Raw genomic sequence first — 21,909 nt, 5'->3', positions numbered from 1 at the left:
AAATACCAAAAAAGGAGGTTTTTTCATGAGAATATCAGTCTGCATAGAGGTCCAAATTATACTACTTTTCTATGCTATGCTATACTCGGATCAAATGTTTTAGGTTTCTTTTGTATTATCAATATAAATAGACAAGAAGTCACTGCCAAAGACAAGAATCATTCAAGACTTACTTTCTCATATCTTTGGAAATTAGGGCCTACCACCTTATACACAGTATCAACCACTACATTTAGAATACCACCATTATTTCTGCAGTTTTGGTGTGGCAGTACTAGAAAAGGGACTAAATCCAAGATATTCTAGTAATCCCCCAATTTACCTGCCGCTGGATACAGTTTCATACGGGTGAAAACATAGATTATCGCCATCACAGAAAGACAAGCAGAAACTCCATTACAAAATCAGAAAAGAAATTACCTATACCAAGTCTCTTGTGAATCATTTCTTTTCGATGGTTGTATATTCAGTGGTCGTCAAGGTTACAGGTTAGTCAATGAAGTTGACAATAGAAAAAAAGCGTGGGGAGAGATAATATGACTGTTCAATTTGCCTCCAAGGAGGCTGATAGCCGTGCTATTCTTGATAGATTTTTTTAAAAAACTAACCTTATAGCCATGTAATCTTTTTTGCTTCAATTTAATTCAATTCTTGTCCTACACATCCCAGAAAGTGAGAACTTTCCTTTTCACTCTTCTTTAACTTCTTATTTATTTTTACATTCTAAATACTATCTGTTTCCCCTTATTTTGGCTAGAAGACAAGAAAAAACCCCTAATTCTTCCCTTATAGGGCTTGTTTGCTAAAACAGTAATGAATTGCAGTGTGCTCTGTACTTTCTCCAACTGATTAGACTAGGTGTACCCAGTGTATACTAGGTGTACTCGGTACCCAGCTGAGATTATACTAATACTGAATAAAGCACAATAATTATTTCACTTATCTTGTGTTTTATATTCCTATTTATGTCTCTCAGTCAGGTATTTGAGTTCCTTCCAACATGACATTCAGCTTTTTCTTTACTGTAATTTCACATTATTTGGAATTATCGCCATATTATTCAATCACTACATTTGTTAAAACTGCAGTTGATTATTTCCAAGTAGAATACTTTACCCTCACCCCTCTTTCATTTCATTACATTTTTAGAGCTTTTTTGTAGTTTTCCAAACTAGAATTTCCAAATTTTTAATTACCAACCAAGACCTCATTGCATTCGCCCTCCTGGTTTATCACTGTATGCAAACTTAGTAAGCAGATCCTTCAGGTTGTCAGGAAAACATGGAACAAAACCACACGTATCACCTATCTATTGAATACTAAATGATACATCCTTTGTTTGATAGTGAACCATCAACAGATATTTGTTAGGCAAGGTTATCCAGTCATTTTCCACCCATTCAATCTCAGTTTCTCCTAGTCCTTAATTCTCTATGCCATACTTGAGAATGCCATGAGAAAAGGTGTTAATATCAGAGTAGGATATACAGCTTCTCTCCTATCTACCAGGCCAGTTAACTGCTCACATAAGAGCATTAAATCTGTTTAATGATTTCTTCATAATAAATTCATGCTGCTTTTACTCATCTGTTTTTTTCCATGTGCTCGCAAACTGTGCACATTAAGTGACTGACTTATAATTCCCTGGCTCTTGCATCTCCCCTTTCTGAAGACAAGCATCATATTTTTGTTTTTCTAACCTTACTGTATTTCATCCATCTCTCACAATTTCACAACAAATAAGTTTGAAAAAAAATGGTCAAAGAGTACCCCTCCCCCCCAATACCAGCTCTTCTTCTTGCCTTTTTGATTGGCATACTGTAAGCATTCATCCACTGGTTTACAGAAATGCGTGCTCTTGAAGTTCACTTTCCCTATGTGAGGGTTGTAAGGTTTTAACAAAATACATTGCTTCATGATTGCTCTCAGATAAACTGTCTCCTGCCTCCTCCTTCGCAGCTTTATTTATGTTCTCCACCTTCTCTATGAAAAATACCTGTCTTCAGTGCTTTCCAAGAATTTGCCGGCCATTACGTCTTTGGAACAATGCCTGTTTCTATCCCTTTCTCAAAGGATGCACGCAATCCAAATAAACTGTATTGGTGATTCTGCTAGTTGCTCACAAGAAACCTTCTTCACTCATCTGGCCTGGCAGTCTTTAATGAAGAGAAGAGAGTACCCGCTTTCTCCTCCTCTATCATCACTCAGATCATTCCAGCAAATATAATTCTTCTGTGATCTGGAGCTCAGAGTGAAGGTAGCAAAGACGTATACCTTCACTCTGAGCTCCAGATATGTCTGTGGTATCAGACATGGAATTTCAGTGGTTTTAGGTATCTGCAAAATAGCACAAGGGTCTTTTAATATTATTAACACACTAGTTTAATACCAGTATTTAATATAATATTTTAGTATTATACCAAACCAACAAAGGTAATTTTAATAAATAGTAAATATCTTCCCAGCCAGGACTATCAATTAAACAGACATAGTCAAGTCTTTAAGTCTTAGATCTCAATTCCAATAAAATTACTTAGTGATTATGCTGACTGTGTGTGCGTACAATGAATGCTTGATAAAGTGTGTGCAAATACATGTACAGATGAAAAAAATCCCAAGGAACACACATTTGTTTATAGAGGACTTCTGAAAAGTGCCACTTTAGGTATCTGCTGTTGTTATTCAAAGTTTTTAGTGAGAATAGCTAATTATCAGTAAAATGATTAAGCAATGCTGAAATACCAGAATAAAAATGAAAGACAAATGGTAAATTCAACACTCATCAGAAATAAACAATTCCTTGCCAAAGAGAAAAATTCAAACTGTTGCAGAAACAAAATACATTGCTGTGATTCTGAAGTGAGTTTGCAAATATTGGGGATAATTAAATATTGTATTTATTTTAAAAGTGCTGTTCAAAACAATAAACACGACCCCAGTGCATCTTGCAAAAAACAGCAGGACAAGATGCAGGCAGCTGGTAAAGCCCGGTGGTACAGCAACAAGAGGCTTGAACATGGACATCCCTTACCTTTTGAGGGGGTATGAAGATTAAGGATGGGGTACTGAGTCTCTGCTTTCTCCCTTGAAGGAATAAACTCAATCCCCAGAATTCCCCTGATGGGTGAATTCACAGAAAACACACAGGCGTCACTCTTCTACATGGATTGCCTGCGGTAAGGGAAAATGGGGCTTTGTAACTGCGTATCACCCTATAAACTCCTACAATGTGTAATTTTTGTCAGAATAGATTAATTCATGCCAGTGATACAGATGACTAATTGGACAAGCTGCTATTCAGGAAAATTAAATGTTCAACAACACAAATACTGCTCACAATAAGAAACAGAACTCTCAATATTGGTGACTATTTCTCACATCCTGGTAAATTGGCATAGCTGTGCTGTGAAACAGGAGGTACCTTCACAGTGTTTTCAAGTCTTGTGGATTTTTACTTTTTTGAAACTTGAAATATATACCTTTTTTGATGTGCAAATAATAAGTTTTGTCCTCAGAGCAAGAGAATGCAATGAAATACATATGAATATGACAGAAGTCAATACAAGCATGACTGATATTAAGATGAAAAAGAAATGGCTGTTCACCATCTCCTCTGATACAAGACATTTGAGAGAACAGAACACAACTTTCTTACTTGCTGCATTTTCTTTGTCTGAGGTGTTACAAGTCTTTCCTTGCCCAAGATGTTTCTCACTGAGAGAGTAAAGCAAATGGGCAGCACATAATTTCAGAGTTCATCTGAGCAATTCTATCAGTACAGTACCCGAGCTATGAACTGCGAACTAACTTGAGTGGTATACACTAACTCGTTATCTTCCTTTTTTTTTCTCTCTACAAGCATCTGTTCTCATAATGCTGTAGAATTTCTCTTTTGTACAAAGCAACATCTCTCCAAATTCATATGGTTTTCAAAATCTGAAATGAGCTACTTAGCTAGAATTATTCTGAAGATACTTATAAAGTTGCAGAGCATAACATGTATTTTCTAATACGTAAGAATTATTATAAAATTCTCACACTTGACATTAGCTTTCCTATTCACATCACCTGACAGATTCTATATCTCAAGCTAAATAATAAAAAGTTTAATGTTCTGGATCAAGTAGTTGTAACAGGAAGTATTATTCCGATTATAAAATTTCTGCAAATAAAAAGAGAAAAATACAATGAATATTGCACTTTATTTGAATAAAGTTGCCGGTGTGCTCACTTTCATAAAAAACCAGAGTACTATTTGCCACTGCAGATGAAAGAACCATTTGATATTGAGTGGGAAGATAATTACAGAGTTTAAAAATGAAAATAGTCTTCTAATATCACATAATGCCAACTAGAGACACAATGAGAAAATGGTATGACTGACGTGTTGTCTCACTGAAAGATAATTGTAGCATAGAACTTCGGCATATGTTAATATTCTACTGTTGTAACTATCATGGGAAACTACTTACAGCAAAGGAAAACTACAACAAGACCAAAAAATAAATTTTATAAGGATTCACAGATTCTGTATCATTAATAATTCATAAATTAACTATGTGGTATAATTTTAAACATAATTATTGTGGAAAAAAATTATTAATAATACCTATAAGTGCCTTAAGCGATAATAGAAAACACGACAACTTTTATTTAAAAAATTCCTGCTGCACACCAACCCGAGTTAACAAATATTATTTCTGGCCTCTGAATTTTGAGTTCTTAAATCCTGCTTCCTTTGTTCCTTCCCTAATTATGTACTGCTTGTGCTTTGTTTTTTACCAACACTAAATCAGAAGAAGAACTGCTCTGCAGGTGTTATTTGTCATGGTGTGTTACATATACGGACACATATATGGATATATGTAACATACCATGAAAAATAACATATGCAGAGCAATATATATGGATCCATGTATGTAACACACTATGAAATATAACACATCCATATATGTTAGCCTTTTTTGTGACAGTCTGACATTTGCTGAATTGTTTTCAGTTTCGATCTACTGTAACTGAGATCTTTTTCTACAGATTGTTGCTTAACCGGTCATTCCATATCCTACATTCATGCAGCTGCTTACTTTTGTCTAAGTATAAAACCTTCTGCCTATGCTGAACGTATTCTGCTTATTTCTGAAAGTCTGTCAGTAGCCTCTCACACCTTCTGTTCTGAGAGAGCCAATTTAGTCCATTAGTGGCAGAAAACTCCAGAAAAACAAATAAATAAAGCCAGAAGCCTTCCTACCAATTGAACAAATTAAACTGATCTAGAGAGTCTAAAAAATGCCAAAGTCAAACAAAGGCGAGGACATTCTGCAGCCAAGAACAGAGAGAGGGAAGTGAGATCACTGCTTTCCAGCAGCATCAAGCTGTTATGTCAGCTGTCCAGGAAACACAAGCTTTAGTATCATCTTGAAATTTAATCATGCTAGTTCCAAGTCATTAATGACAATAATAAATAATACTATATCCAGGAGAGAACTGTAGGAAACAGGCAAAACAAAAACCCGTGTCGTGAAATGTATCCAGGTCCTAATACTTGAGCTTACCTCTGTGGCCTGAAGACTAAAGGAGACCTAAAGATGCTAAAGATGACCTAAAGTTGGTTTCCAACATCTTATTACAAAATCTATTGTTAAGAAGTAACACTGGCAATGCTCTTTTTATTTTCCAAAGTGATTTATATTTTTATTTAAATCCCTCACTGCACTATTCTCCGATACAGAAGAAACAGTCTCCTAGTGAGAATGACACTTAAAGCACCCTTTGATCCTCAGGGGCTCTTGTGTTCAGGGTCATCAGGAGAGAACACACCACAAAAACGGAAACTGTTGATAATTCCACAAAAATAGCTTGGTGCGCTTTCACTTATCTGGCTACCATGACAAAGGTTGGCATGTTTTGTGGAAAATACTGTGCCATGTATACAGTACCTGTTGTTTTCACAGTGACAAAGCTTCCAGAACTAGTGCTGCTTGTGAATTATGATTCTTTAATGTACTGATATAACGAGAGGATCTCTAAGGAAGCCCTGTTGCAAATGCAGTTTCCACTTTGCTGCCCCTGGAGGCTTCAGATGAAGTTCACAAGTAGGTACACAATCATCTTGCTGGAGAGTGAAGGAAGTTATTCCGGCACCCTCATGACAGAAAAATCTGAGGAGTTCTGAATCTCGTCTGGGTGTCACAATGCCCCTTTGCTCTTCCCCAGAGGCAGTCCCAGAGAAAGGAAAGATGGCACCAAACCCAAGTGTCAGCACTGCTGAGCTGCCAGGATTACACACACTCCTTAAGTGAAGCAGCTGGGCAGGATTTAGGCATTTTGAGGCATGAAGGATTCAGGAAGTGCCAGGCAGGAAGGAAATTTGCCTGGATAGGCTTGAAGGGTTTGTTTTGTTTTGTTAATTTAAAAGTTATTCTGAAACACATTCATGTATCATGTGATCCAAACAAAACAATTCTGCGAAGCTTCCACATTATGAAAGTGCATAAACTTATTACAGGATGTTATATAGTATTAAAGAGAAACATGCATAGTTACTAACATACTCAAAAAACTTTCCTTTAATAGTGACATTTTGAGTTCGGCCTTTTTATGGTCAGTGAGTTTCTACTACATATGTTGATGCTGTAGGAAGAACCAGCTGTGATGTTCACAATTGATTTTTTTCGTATCAACAGGTTTTCAAGGAATAAGTATGCAGAAAATATCAGAGGTTCCATTAGCATTGCTACCAAAAACTCAAACCTGATGAGAGATGTGGAACAGAAGCAGACTTCTGAAATTTAAAAGCTCTGACACACTTGATTACAAACAAGTGGTTTTGACAGACTGTGAAATAATGGAAACAGGGAGTTGCCTCTGCCAGTCAAAGCAAGATACTGAACCTTAGGCTGCCTTGTTCTTCAGTAACAGTATTTGAAAACGCTCTTTCCTTCTATGAATTCCTGTGGCTCCCAACTTCACAAAAAAATGGAGGAAAACAATCTTATTGACAGATACAGTATTGCCACACAAACTTATCTCAGCGCCCTATTTCAAAGGAATTTGGGACTTTTTAGAGGCCTCTACTCCTTTCACTGGAAGGAAAAATTCTAGTGTTTTCTCTTGAATAAAGGATTTACCATGACACCAGCGTTGCAACAGCCTTCTTACCTGAAGCGCGAGAGGCTTCCACCTCACATTCTTCAGAAGGGCAGGAGCAGAAACCAGGGTATTCTGAGGACGTTTTTTCAAGGTTAAAATCACTCCATTTGGGTCTTCCCGCAATGCATTTACTAGGTTCTTTAACTGCCAGCCAACCTAAGGAAAAATTCCATAATTGAATTTTGAAAGCTTTCCGTTTAACTTTCAATGTAAAGGAAGTCTTCTATTAACTGAAAAGGTCTATTACAGCCTGCTCTTTGCAAACATAAGCAGTTTTTATAAACTGTGTCTGATTACTTCTGTTGGACTGAAATGATGCTGCTGAAGCTGGATTTTTTTTTTAGCTACGTTTCTCAACAAAATAAGGCATAATTGAACGCTGTCTCCCTTTTAATAATTTGTGAGATGCCTGTACATTTTAAGTCAAACGATGAGGACTAGCAGTCATGAAATAATTTTAATCTGCATCCTTAGTTGAAACACTCACTGCTGAGGAGGAAGACAGACTATAGCAACACATGTCACACATATGTAACAGCTTTAAGGTCCTAACTGAAGATAAACGATCACTTACTTGATTTAGCTATACAGCCCCTGGATAGAGCTGAGTAATTCAAGTTACTATAAATTGTAAACATAGCCGTAAAAAAACCCATCACTAGTACTGAAAGGATTTTATGCGTGCCTCTCACAAAAAGCTACTTAGAGTCATTGCTTAATCTTCTTGATTATTTAAATATGAATTTACCATGAACTGTTTATACGTGAAAACAGAAAATGTATTTTTATGGGTTTTTTTTCTTTTTAAATGCATGTTTACACTATCTTGTTATCCTGAATGGCTGAAGAGGTTTTAAAACTGAATAATAATATAAATGAGAGTATATAAAGATGTTTATGATAAGTAGTTTCTTACACATTTAAGTGCTTCTGAATGTCTATCCATATTTCCACAGACACATGAGAAAAAACAAAAGGAGGTATTAAAACAGTCAGATATGTAAATTCAGAACTGAAAGTGAAATTCATAAAAAAAAATCACATTTTTTAAAAACTTGAACCAATCTTTCTTCCAAGTTACACCACTGAAATCAGTGGAATTGTACTAGTTTAACTAAGAGAATAAATTTGGCTCCGCGCAGCAGTCCTGTTGCCCTTCCTATATGCAACTGACGTATTAGATTGTTTGCTATGAATAAAATAAGAAATTCCTACCACTTAGCACTTCACAGTGACTTATCATGAAAGCTGGTTTGCCCAATTTCCCAAGTAACACTATTATTGAAAAGGTTTCTTTATATTACAGTCTCAAAAAATGTAACCTATGTAATACTCAAATTACTACTGGCAGACAGAAATATATTGCAACGCTTATAGGATTTGTTAACATTCACTTCTAAAGCTTGTATTTTTTGTTAACATACTTGTGCCTGATCTAGATAACCAGACCTACACCACGAATTTTGAAATGTGTTGTTCTTCCATTGACGTCAGAAAAACGGTACGACTAAAGCAGACTCTTAGTTACCCACACCTAACCTTAGCCCTGGGTCCCAAGGACTAAGCTATTGCCCCCTTTTAGTCTCATCTTGTTATTTTCAGGAAGTATACCAAGGATCTTGCTAAAGTCACTAAAATTACAAGAACAAGCCTACCTAGAAAGAAATTACTGGAAAGAGTAATCACTTGCAAGTGACACTTAGGTTACCGGTTCACATTCGGCTCTGGGAAACAGCAAGGCATGCGCAAGTATTTATAAGGAGGACTTTGGTGGATTTTCCTAGCCTTACTTATTTGCACCTTCTTCTATTCACACATGATTTCTAGATTTGCCACCCAAGGAAAGTGAATAGGTGCAGGACAGACTCTCCACTTACCCTTTATAAGCATTGCGTCCTTTTTAACACATTACTTAAGCTAGTCAGGTTTTAATTTGAACACTGACGGTTACTTCCTACCCACAGTTCTGCTAAACAAAGCGGTGTGGATCCAATCCTGCACAGAATATTTTTTCAAAAGTCAATTTCTTTCCCAGAATAGCTGAGCCCCTAGCACCTGTGTTAGACCTTTCCCTCCATTTTCTATTCCAGACATGGCAGATTTTTACAGTAGCAATAAATGACCATAGTAAAGACCTGTCATAAATGTTATAACTACCACAAGTCTTAAGCCCTAGTGTCAAGCTGATCTGTACTGAACAGGAATTGGAACGCTGTGTTCATACAGCAGCTCTCCAGACACAACCTTGCTGAGGCCAAATTGCAGCAGCCTTAAAGCGAACATTTAAAAATGAAAAGCTTCGGGAATACAAGAGCAGTTATACAAGTATTAAGTACAAGTATATGCAAGCATTAAGTGCCATTATGTTTGCTATGCTTTTTGACTACGTTTGACCTGTCAGAGTTCACTGTAACACTTTAATCATCATTGCTCTTCTGACCAAAATGTGTATTCCCATTGCTATTAAAACACAAGGAAAAAAAAAAGGTGTTCGGAATCAGAGCAGTCTACATATATCACCTATTATATCAGGTATGGTTTATAATTACTTCCTCTTAGAGCACGATTACAGATGACGATGGAGGGAAAATAATAAAGGCAACCTTGAAGAGAATTCCGTTCAAGTCTTCTTATAAGGGCTGAAGAGAAGTTAAGATATCAAGTGTAAGGGTCTAGCCTGTCTCCACAGTGGGCCGAAGCCAGGATCCCAAGTGTGAATATTTGGCTTGGAAAGAACTGCAATATGTGTCGTAATTCTAAAATGGATTTTAATAGTTTTTTAAAGTTCCATTCTATTTTCAATGTTGTTGTTCTATTGAAAACTTTCTAAAAATGCACTGGCCACAGGAAACCAGGAAATGGCAGTAGCTATAAACAGGCTACAGCCAAACAAACGCTAATATGTCAACTTGCATTCCATACAAACTCTTCTAGTTTGGGCTTTGTTTATAAAATGACAGAGGCTATATATATATTTTTACTCAATTATAGAATTAAAAATGAACTAATTTTGATTTTTATAGATTGAGGTAATTTTCATAATGCTGAAGTCTTTAGAGTTCCATGAGCTCCTTTTAGAAAAGAATGATAAATAATTAAGTTAATAATAAATTATTCCAATGAGAACCTTAATGCCAAAACCATTAAATACCAAGATCTATTAGAGAACAGGCTGCAGTCATTACTACTAGGCTATGATTAAATGCTCTTAGGAATTTGGACATGTTATTATAAATTGTATTACTAAAAATATCTTTGAAAAATAGAAGTCATTACAATTGATTAAAAATCTTACTTGAAAACCAGTCCTTGAGACAGATTTTGACATTTATTCTTAAAGAATCAGTCTTTAATAGCAATTACTACCTTCTAGCTATGGTAAGATGTATTCAGCAAAAGGGTATTTTGCTCCTCTAAGATTTTTACCATGTACATTCAGTTAATCAGATTCTACAATATGGGTTAAGATATTTCACTTAGTAATGAAAGTTAAGATTAGACTAATGAAAGAAAGAGAGACTAGTGTGATTTTTTTTTTTTTTATTTTCCTGAATTAATTAAATTAGAGCAATTAGGATACCCATTAAATTCAAATCAACAAACTCAGAAGGACATTATTATGTCATCTTTGCGCAGTATAGTAAAGCTCTAGTCATGGTGCACTGTTCTCTGCTAAATGTATTTGCATATTGAAATACGGTGTACTATTTTTCCTCTCTTTATAAGCTGGGCCTACAAAACCTAGAATGTGGAAAGCCACATGCCTGCTGTTTTCTTACTTCATAACTCAAAGGACAAACAAAATACAGTCAGAGATCAGCAATGAGAATTGCTACCACAGTGATAGACACAGAGTTTGTAAAAAGATTAGAATCACCAAAACTTTGATACTTACTGTCTTAAAATGATTAACTTCTTAATTTTAGCCATTTTTTTTTATTTAGATGCTAAATATGGAAGAAACCTAGAAGAATACAAACCAAGTCACTGCAAATGTTAAGAGGCAGGCAGAAGTTTAAGATTTTGGTCGTTTACACTTAGGATCACTCTAATCCATAATTTGTATCGGTTTGTACATCCTCGGTGTGGAGAGAAGGGCTCCAGGGAAAAAAAATGTGTACTACTGCCTATGTTAAAGGATTCGTTAGTTTTCTCATAGAAAGTACAAGCCAGATAATTAGTGGAAACTGCAAAAATATAGTAACTTCAAAAATAATAGTTCCAAAAATATTAATCCCTATGATACTAAATTTCTTTGCCATAAAAGTATAATTATTTAAATATCCACAATGCTGTAGTAATTTTGTATATCTAAACCTGATTATTTTGTAGCTGGGACTGCATAACTAATACGTTCAGAAAAACATAACTCACTTTCATTAACCTACAGTAAACTAGCTTGTTTTCTAGTTCTCCAACATCTTCTTTAGAGTCTTCCTCTACTGACTTTGTTCCTTCTCATTTAGCAGATCTAGATTTGTATGAATGGGATTCGGAACGCATACTATCAGCAATAGAGATTTTGGCATTTTTATAAATCCAAACTCTGTTCATGCTGGACAAGGACCTTTTCTCCTTTTTTTTAAAATAAAGGCTACCTGACCACTCTCTGATGATCTGTATGAAAAACATTCTGATACAAAAAATTCTTAATGTTACAGACATACTCACAAAAAAAAAAAAAGACTGAAGAAAACACAAACTGGTGCATTTGTGGATGACTGCATGGGCATTAAGTGCACGATATATTCATCTATTAAAAGGAACGGAAAAAACAGCTGGCCTGTTGAACATGATGGTGCTTATCAAAGGATTCCAGTAGTCAAAACCACCGAACAGTTATTCACCTCCATGCCAATTCCTTCAAAACACATTATACATATTTGTTATGGTGCAAATTTAGAAGACACAGCTCAGATAGTGAAACTAGAAGTGCATAATGGATAGAATACCTATATTCCTTTCTGCTTTTCCTGAAAATTCTGGGGATAAAGCGGAAGTGTGGTTCCTCAGCTCCTTCACTGACTTATCAAACCCTAAACGTCTATCAGGACTCTGAAAAATGAAAAAGTTCGAAGAAATACAAAATACGTAGTGCACCTCACAGAAGGCAGGTAGGTTACACCTTAATTTATTGGTGAGACTTGTGCATATTCTACTCACTCTATCATATGCCAGCTTTAATGTTACCTAGGATGGAGAGAGACAGAGCATTAACTAAACAGGAATTTAAAAATTACCTTGTTAGGCATTTGATCTGGAAATCAATAGTACAGATTATTTTCTAAATATTTAGAACATACTATATTGCACACCACCTGAAAACAAGTAGTTCTGCTTTGACTGCAGTAACCCTTACATGAACCAGGACAGATGTTTCCCCTCAAGGCTCTTCAAATACATAAGCAAAGCCATCTGGATCCTTACTTGAACCTCAAGAGTATGACCTCTCTTCATATTTGCATTAAAAAAAAAAAAAAAAAGACTTGTTTAAACTCAACTTTTTTTTTAAGGAAACAGACTATCATCCTTTCGTATTTTAAGTCTATAATTCACTTTGCCTCATTAGGGAATTAATCAAGGGAATTGGTTTGATTAACATGGAAGTCAGAAATTATTATTAGACAAAAATGTGCTGGAAGATCATAAGACTACTTTCTGTCACTAAATGGGAAGCTCGTCATTAACACCTGTAGCTGATTCACTCTTCTTATTAACATCCTAACTGTTACTAACAATAATTGATGATGGAAAAACAAATGTTCTCCCATTATCTTACATAGCTATTTTCATTAACTAATGGAGAAATACAGCACGATTCCAAGAAGATGCAAGATCTGCTGCTGGAAGACATGCATTACTAAGCCTTTTTGAAAGGCAGAATCCTGAGAATAGGTAACGTGTGGCAACTTGTTTGGAAACAGAATGACATCTTTTGGGGGAAGAAGTTGTAATTCTCATGACATCTTTTGTCTTTCCTTTTCCTACTTGTATTTCACAACACACAATGTGCTGAAACACAGATGGTGTGACCCAGCACTACATTTACAGATTTACCTCCATCTAAAATGAGCTCTCATTAAGAGTCAGATTTAGAATTCAACAAACATACACCTAGGATATTAATTCAATAAATATCTTAACACCAATAAATTAGTACTGAAATTATTTCATCGTGCCAGGGCTCTCGACAGACTTAATTTAAAGTATGTAACTGACAATGACCAACATGAAAAGGTATTAGGCTGCTGATCATGTATTTAGAATCATAGAATAGCTTGGGTTGGAAGGGACCTTTAAAGGTCATCTAGTCCAACCCCGCTCCAATGAGCAGGGACATCTTCAACTCGATCAGGTTGCTCAGAGCCCCGTCCAACCTGGCCTTGAATGTTTCCAGCGATGGGGCATCTACCACCTCTCTGGGCAGCCTATTCCAGTATTCACCCTCATCATAAAAAAATTCTTCCTTGTATATAGTCTAAATCTCCCCTCTTTTAGTGTAAAACCATTCCCCCTTGTCCTATTGCAACAAACCCTACTAAGAAGTCTGTCCCCATCTTTCTTATAAGCCCCCTTTAAGTATTAAAAGCATAGCATACATAATTCTAAAGAATAACCTTATCAAGTATCAAAATGCAACTACATTAGTTAAAAAACCCAGCTACTTAGAGATAACATAACAAGCACAACAAAACAAAGGTGTTAGAACCAAAAAAGCCCTTCTAGGCTACTACCTCCATTTGTTTACCTAGCTGCAGGCAACTATAACGTAATCATTTTCACCAGTTCTTCAACGACCATCCTAGGCAGAGCTCTTAAATTCTACTACAGATATACTTACAGATGTTTGTATGGATGCTTGCTCTTGCACAACATTGTTTTTTACCTTAAAGAGTTCTTTCTCTGTCTTGTCTTTATAACCTCTGTCTGTTAAGAAAGTGGAATTCTGTCTCAGACCTGGCTGGCTGGGTTAACCAAATTGAAATCCTTAAAAAAATTCTCTTCATGAGAGACAGATTATACATTTTCTTTTGTACCCATTACTTTTTTTTTTAATATTCATATGTAACTTCACACCTTTGATGACTGTAAATGACCCAAACATCACACAGTATTTCAGACAAGATATTACCAATGTCAAGATGATGGCATTAAAATGGTTTCTCCTGGAAACATGTTTCTGATTAATTCCAAGTTCATCTTTGCCATTTTCAGTCACATCACCTCTATGCTGCTCAGTTGATTTGGGATTAATTACTACATTCTTATTTCTGGAGTCTTGCCAGTTGCTCCTGAGTAACATCTAGCTTTCAACAGGAATTACTAAAAGCATTATCATTGCGCTCTCCTAAAAGAAGTTTTCAGTTTTCTGAAAAGTCAGTTTTCCCTAGATTATCAGACACTTTTCTATACAGAAGTAGATCAAATATTTTACAGACGGTCAGGCAGCTAGATCAATACTTGTTTGGATCTGCAATATTTCTTTTGTCTGAAAAATTATCAAAGATAAAATATCAACACAATTCAATTGTCATAAATCTATGCTGCATTTCACCTAACATGCCATTTTCCTTCATGTCGTTAATTATCTTTTCCTCTCTAAATCACCTACAAAAATCTTGCGAACTATTGACTAGGAAGTTTTGCCTTCTTACATTTCCCCAGCATACAATGTTATCCTAAAGCAGACAATTCATTAAAAACACTTGCTTAGGGACCTGCAATTGAAAGTTTCAGTCTCTTCAGTAAATTGAGATGTAGATGATTTGGCATTAAATTACCCATCTTTGCTTCCGTCCCAAATATGTACATACCGATATATTTATAATGATTCGTTTTCTTCTCTTTGTTCTATGTTCGATACTATCCTTGTTATGGAAAATTGAAAGAAACAAATGTTTCTAGGCTAGTGCCTATCTAAGCTTTAATTTTACCCTGTTTTCACTGCATGACAGTCCCAATTCTCTGACTAAAGAATCATGTCCCATATATAAAACAACTTAAAAAAAAGACAGTATGAAATGTACTAGTTCAACTAAACAGCAGAAAATATACTATCCACAGAACCTAAGGTGTATATATTAATTTTGCAAACAAATAAATGCACAGTGGCATATTCAGCACTTCTGTGTAATTTTATAAGAGAGGAAGTAAAAATCTACAAGGCACTGGCAGAACTAGTGCCTGTTGTTACTGTAGGGAAAAACAGAGTTAGTGTGGCAGGAACTTAGAATGTGTAACTTATAAGTTTTTTATGCTGTTTTATTAAAATCTAATAAGCAAGAAGGACAAGCAGAAAAGCAAATAAGGAAATTGGATAATGATTAAATGATGTTAACAGCCAGTGGTGAACCGCCTGATTTAATTAATTTCTTGCCTAAAGTACTATTATTTTTTCTTTGATCTTTGTAATTGTATTACAGAGTGTTCCTTGGTTAGACCAGATTCCACGTAGTAAGTCTTTTATTTCTAACTCTTTCAATTGTTGCATTATATAATTTGTAAGCTGCTTTCCTTTGATACTTTCTGAACTTTTTTTTTTTTTAAACTCTCAACTACATTGAGAAGTTATTTGAAAAGTAAAGTAAAACAAGTGGTCTCATCTTGTTAATATTTTTAATATATTTGCTAATATAACTGGTTTCAAGAAAAAAAAAAAAGTATGAATATAGCTACCTCCTAGCTATCTGATATTTCTTACTTACTACAGATAATGCTTTATATAAAATGAGTGTATTAATTGTAGGTAATAACAATAATTTTGAAAACATACAGCCAAAATATTCTAGTCACATTGATCCCAAAATGCTTAAGTCCACGCATCCAGCAATTCAATGGCACTGACATTGTCAGCAGAATTAATCCTCTGCTCTAGCTATACAAGCCCAGAGAAGTGCCTCCAGGATTAGAAATGCTGTTATCTGTGCTGACTGCACTCGAATGCAGGGACACTACCATTTCCAAGTCTACATCTTCTTAAACCAGTTTAAAAGCTTACTCCTCTCACAGTTTCAAAACAGATAATGATTCTTCCCTTGAAAGGGACTTCCTGATGGAACGAGTGAAACGAACTGAAATTACAGGGTTTGTTTTTAAAGAAAAAAAAAAAAATCAAAGAAAAGTGTCCTCTTAGTTTCATTTTTGCCTATGTATGAATGAAAAATGAACACAAGCCTTTTAACGGGAGTAAACAGCTAGTCGGTAATGGCTACATTAATGTAATCTCATTTGTACTATTTCAGCACAGGAGTATTGCCCTACCCGTGAATGAATGCTTTCACTGTACAGCTTTGCAGCTCAATGTTAAATATGCAAAGTATCACAGTTGGGAATTTAAAGAGCTTGTTGAGGAGGGTCATGCATTAGGATGACAAACTGGAAGTGCTCAAATTATCTAGCTTACCAAAAAAAAGTGAAGAGGCAATTTGATTGCATCCTGAAAATACCTAAATGAGAAACCTGCTCTCCAATCTCATAGATAAAAATATATCAAAATCAAGGGACTGGAAGCTTGTGCCAGACAAATGTAGACTACAAATAAAATGACTTTTATTATTCTCAGCCATGAGAATAATTAACTATCAGAACAATTTTTTACAGGTTATGGGAACAAAAATGAAATTTTTAAAACTCAAATGATCTTATGAAATGACCAATATGAATTTATCCAGAAAATACATTGGCCTAGTTCGGTCAAAATCAGATTAAATGATGCCAGTAGTCAGTTATAGGATTGGAATCTATTAAAAGAGATCCATACTTTCTCTATCAGGAAAGTATTTTCACTAGTGGCAATACAAAATGACTGTATCTAATCATCTTCAGAACAGATTCTTTCAAAACACATTGTGTTGAATGGGATTTGTATTTGATAGACTACCAAATGCTACAGAAACGTCGATCTTAAGAAAATGTCTTTGTTAGGACAACAAAGATAAAATCTGTGGGATGCAGAATCTCTGAAGCATACAAATATCTGAAGAAAGTATATTTCTGCATCTTTACATTGTGTAACTTAACCTGTGTGTACGTTTTATGAAAGCATAGAGCCTCCCTTACCAATGAACAGGTAAAAGCAGGAATAAGCAATAACACCTATATTTTTATTACCTAGGCTTTTAATGCTTTAAGTAGAGTCTCTATGGAAAACTAACATGACACTCGAGACCATGGATTTCACCCGATACATATATTGTAAGTAATATCTTAACTATCTATCTTGAAAATTCTGTAACCACCCAGGAAGTATTTAGGATAATAAATGTAATAATTTGCCCCTTCACAGGGCAATGCTAAATGCTTCACATGAAATAAACTGAACAGAATGATACATTAGAGAAATAAAGAAACACTCCACTTCTTTCAGCTCCAGAACAAGGTAAAGAGAAAATGCAAGCCATCCTAACTGGTTATAAATCAATGCAAACTTTTGCTGCAATTTTATTTTAGAGGGAATGAAGGTGCTACATTTCAGTTAAAAAACTGAAAGAGCGAGAGAAAGAGCGAGCAAGAGAAAGAACAAAGCATTTAATCTCCAGTCTAGAAACCAAACTAATGGTAGAAATGGCGCTACCAACTACCAGGCAAGAAAAATGGCTGGAGAACATTGTGAGAGAAGTGAGAAGTACAAAGCAGCTGAACAAGCACATCTTGGCTAGGTATAATTTCAAATTGCTTTGTATTTTTCTCTTTTACGATTTTACTTCTACTAGCACTTGCTTTTGCTAAGCTGTGGAGTCAAAGGCTGGCATGAGGAAGTGTTAGGTTCTAGCGAGGACTCTGTGCAGGCACAAACCCATGCTCCTCCACTTGGTGAGCAACAGTTTACAGCTCTGGAAAACCTGTAAGACCACCACAGATATGCAAGCCTTTCTTTTGTAAGGTTACTCAACTGCCCCCCCTGCCCCGGTAATTAATTTCAAACGGGTTACACCTCATTTTATGAGCTGGTCTTGCTAGTATTAAAATATTGACTATGTGGATATTTAATGAGCTGTTGCCTTTGAATTATTCTAGCCTGCTAAGAGAAATAATGACAATTATAAGCATGATATCGATCATCACAACTTGTGATAACTTGGGTGAAGAAGGAACACAGCTAAGTGTAGTTTGCAGCAAGACGTACCAGAAGTGACTTGACTTAAAGGGCACATTTGAAGATCAAAGGGATACTTAAAACGTTAAAACTTCCAATCCATGAGGGGAAGAGGGTTGGACATGCAGCCTCTGAAACATGCAAACACTCAATATTACTGACTTTCCAAAGTCACAGTGAAGACAGAATGAGACTTTCCCAGCCATTTCAAAGGAAGAATAAATTTCCAAAAGAAACAGCTTGCCATTTATCTCTTTTCTTAGCTTGTTATCTATTTCCAAAGGAATAATTAATAGTGTTTTTTTTTTTCAGAAAAAAGTATTTTATGCCACTCGACTCAGCTCTTGGTACCGTGCCCGTGGCTGGAAAGGGATTGCAAGTATCAAACACCTTGGGCCTGTTGTAGTAACACACATGGAAAGAACTGCTATTCAGAAAGCCAGTTTGTGAGTAGTTGAATGAGGGGATTTCACCTAATGTGAGTAAAGATTAAATCAGGTCTGTCACTTGAAGAGTACGTTTGATGGAGAAAGCCAGTCTAACGCATATTTCAACTTGGAACTATGACAACTCATAGAACCTCTCTAATATAGATAAGAGCTGCATGTTGCATTAAGATTTAAAGTGTAAATGACTGTTATAGTTCTTTTCAAGAGAAAATATTTGCTCTCTAATCATAAGATTTTAATAGTCAGACTTTCATATTTCCACCTCACACAAATGACAGACAGAAAGAGATTTCTTAATTTTGCTGCTGCCATGTTTGTAGATGGGGTTCAGCAAGACAAAGTTAAATGGCTAAATTATAAGCACTTAAGGAAGTTATCATCATTGTCACAACGCTACTCATGCCTAACAGGTAATAAATACAAGTATTCTTTTCACATGTAGTTCCAGCAACACTGCTTCCATTACTCTGCAACATACAATTTTATTTTTTTTTTAAAAGGGACAGACCCTATGACTTAAGATAGTACTGGGACAAAATTTGACTGCAGTTTTTTCAGTAATCATCAACATTGGAACTAACATCAGTTATAAGGCAGCAGCTTGTGTCATCACAAAACACAAAGAAAAATATAATCATTCAACCTTGGATGAGGTTCTGATAGGCTTTTAGATAGGCACTCTGATAGGCTTTTAAAGCTCAATTACAAATAATTTATTCTAAAAAAAAAATTATGAATTCTTCAGTGAAGCCACCTGTGTTTTAAGTCAGGATACAATTCTATGAACGCTGCAGAAACATATTATTCCTGCATTTCTACATGAAACGAAATGTAGTTTTATATACACACAGTTACACAACACAGCATACAGCTGTGAAAGAAATGCGATGGTAGGCACGTTTAAATGTACGCAAATCATGCACTACAATACCTTAGGCCCAGTATACACTTCTGCATACACAGGCTTATGTGATTTTAAACAGATTAATAGTTTCATTAACTTTATAAAACTGCTCTTCTGTTTAAAAGTAAATCTGCATGCAAGAATGCACAAAAGCAAAGTCTGACAGATGTTTTATCAACACTTTAATCGTCTTTATGTTTTTTTCCCCCAGAAGATTCAGAATATATGGCTGTTACAGCACTTCTGCATTTTTAAACTGAAACCCATATTAAACAGAATGCAAAATTCCGTTTAAGAGAAAAAGTTAAAACAGCTGGCATATCCATAACGAGAAGTCTAAGAACTTCAATGAAATATTCTGGGATCTCCTTATAGAAAGAGTATGATGTTGAACAGCAGCAGTGGAAAATGTAAATTTGGCTTAATCCTTCTGGGCTGGTTACTGACTCAACTTGTGCCTTTTCTTATTAAGCATAAGCAGTGGTTGTGATATTTTAAAACACATAAATAATAATCTAGTTTGGCAAAGTTACCTTCTAAGAAGAATTATTACCTTTTCATCAGTGGGAATAGGCAAAGTCTGCAGAGCAAAATTTCCAAAATACTTACCACGGTTTGGTGGTTGACCTGGATCACCTCATCACCGGCATGGATTTTCTTACACTGGTCAGCAGGAGACTAAGGACAAAAGATAATAATTAACTTTACATGGGGGGTGTGGAGGGGAAAGGGAAGAGCAGGAATTAAAACAATGAATGTTGAAGGAGGCAAGAAAGCTGTCCCTAAAGAAGTATTATTGTTATGAAATAACAATAATTGGTCATATTTATAAAAACTGTATTTATAAGGAACTATGTTTTTTCTGGCTACAGCTGGCAATTTGATGAAGTAATCTAGAATCCCACTTCCATTGGTGATGAACAGCCTTTTTGACTGGTTGAACTATTCGAGCTTCTTTACCTCTCTGTGGGGAGTATGAGCAGTCACAATCTTGCTGGGGATACACCGAGTGAAATTACATCATACAGAAGTAAATCTGTTAAGTCAACAAATACCGAGCTTACCGCATGGTCAGGGACAGGGCTGGACCAACCATGCATGTAACAGAAAAGATAGCTTCTTCTGATCACAATAAAATGGATTAAAACCCATTGAAAAGCTAGTTGAACATGGTCAACTGCTATTTAGCAACCCATTTTTAAATGCTTCAATGAAACCAGCTCTTAAATCTCTAAAATCAATCTGTAAGGCATGCGGGAGATCAGCAGTCATACTCAGTAGAGAACTGAGAATTCACGGCAACTTACTTGCATTGTGCGCTAGCTTACAAGAGTGTTCTACTGAGAGTACGCCAACTTGAAATTCAAGAGAAAATAATCAGAAAAGAATTAAAGAACTGAGACACCACCTTAAGAAATAAATCACAGTGGAAGTTAGCTATTGAGGAAGTACACCAGCCAGGAGACTTGGACAAGGTTGAATGTTTACTCTACTTGTTAGATAGAGAGTCAGAGAGAGGAGAGGACAGATTGCCCCGTCTCAAACAATGCAGCAATGTTTAAAGCAAAATACTCTTTGAGTAACAGTTCAAGTTCCCTGTCCAAGGAAGCAGACTGCTAAGAAAGGCAGAAAAAGAGCCCCTTGCAGCTATAGAGAGTGGTCTAGCTCTAATACTGTTGAAGAAGATCCTCACAAAAAAGGAATTATGTTATCAAAACTTAGTTCAGTTCCTGCATGTTTTTTGGAGGCAGCCTATAATATAAATTGCCCATGGCAAAAGAGCCAGGTACAAATGCAAAGGAAGAAAAGATTTATCTGAACAAAAGGTGACTTGTAGAAGCTTATATTCATGACCTTACTGGGTACCAATCAAGACTTCCAGGAAATAGGCAAGAGCTCTTCAGCTGGACAGTTTTCACCAACCACAAGTCCCACCCATCATTTCCATCCCTTTGGTGGATGGAGACTAAGAACATATGATAAACTATTAAAAGGAACAAAGATAAGAGGAAACAATACAAAAAACCCCCCAATCACCACTAGGAAGAAAATGACTACAATTACTTCTGAATAAAATGCCAAAGAGACTCATCTGTGAGGAGGTCAAATCACCCTCCAATAATCAGCACCTGCTGACAAATCAATAGATTCTGCAGTCTACACAGCTGCTGGAGAGTAGTAGGAGACATCATTCATTATTCAATCAGAAGAAACAAGCCAATAGGGCAAGTAGCCAATATTTGATACAGTGACTCCAAGTGTGTTATAGGTGCTATTCCAAGCATAGCTTTTACCTTCAGCCTACTGCTTGC

At 35.8% G+C, this 21,909-nt stretch overlaps 1 protein-coding gene across 1 annotated transcript in view; it reads right to left on the bottom strand.

Moving 5' to 3' along the window:
• Positions 1-21,909, bottom strand: part of LOC309595686 (connector enhancer of kinase suppressor of ras 2-like) — a gene marked incomplete at its 5' end in the record, with an annotated part of 209,411 nt that overhangs the window by 60,106 nt on the left and 127,396 nt on the right. Inside the window, 2 exons of the mRNA XM_082322943.1 lie at positions 7,159-7,305; positions 20,207-20,275. Of these exons, the coding sequence (XP_082179069.1) occupies positions 7,159-7,305; positions 20,207-20,275 (216 nt within the window). The remainder of the gene's footprint in view (positions 1-7,158; positions 7,306-20,206; positions 20,276-21,909) is intronic.

The sequence above is a fragment of the Platalea leucorodia genome, assembly GCF_965183815.1.
Source record: "Platalea leucorodia genome assembly, chromosome: 10".
NCBI lineage: Eukaryota > Metazoa > Chordata > Aves > Pelecaniformes > Threskiornithidae > Platalea > Platalea leucorodia.
The sequence above is the reverse complement of the archived record's forward strand: the minus strand, read 5'-3'. Positions and strand labels throughout refer to the sequence as shown.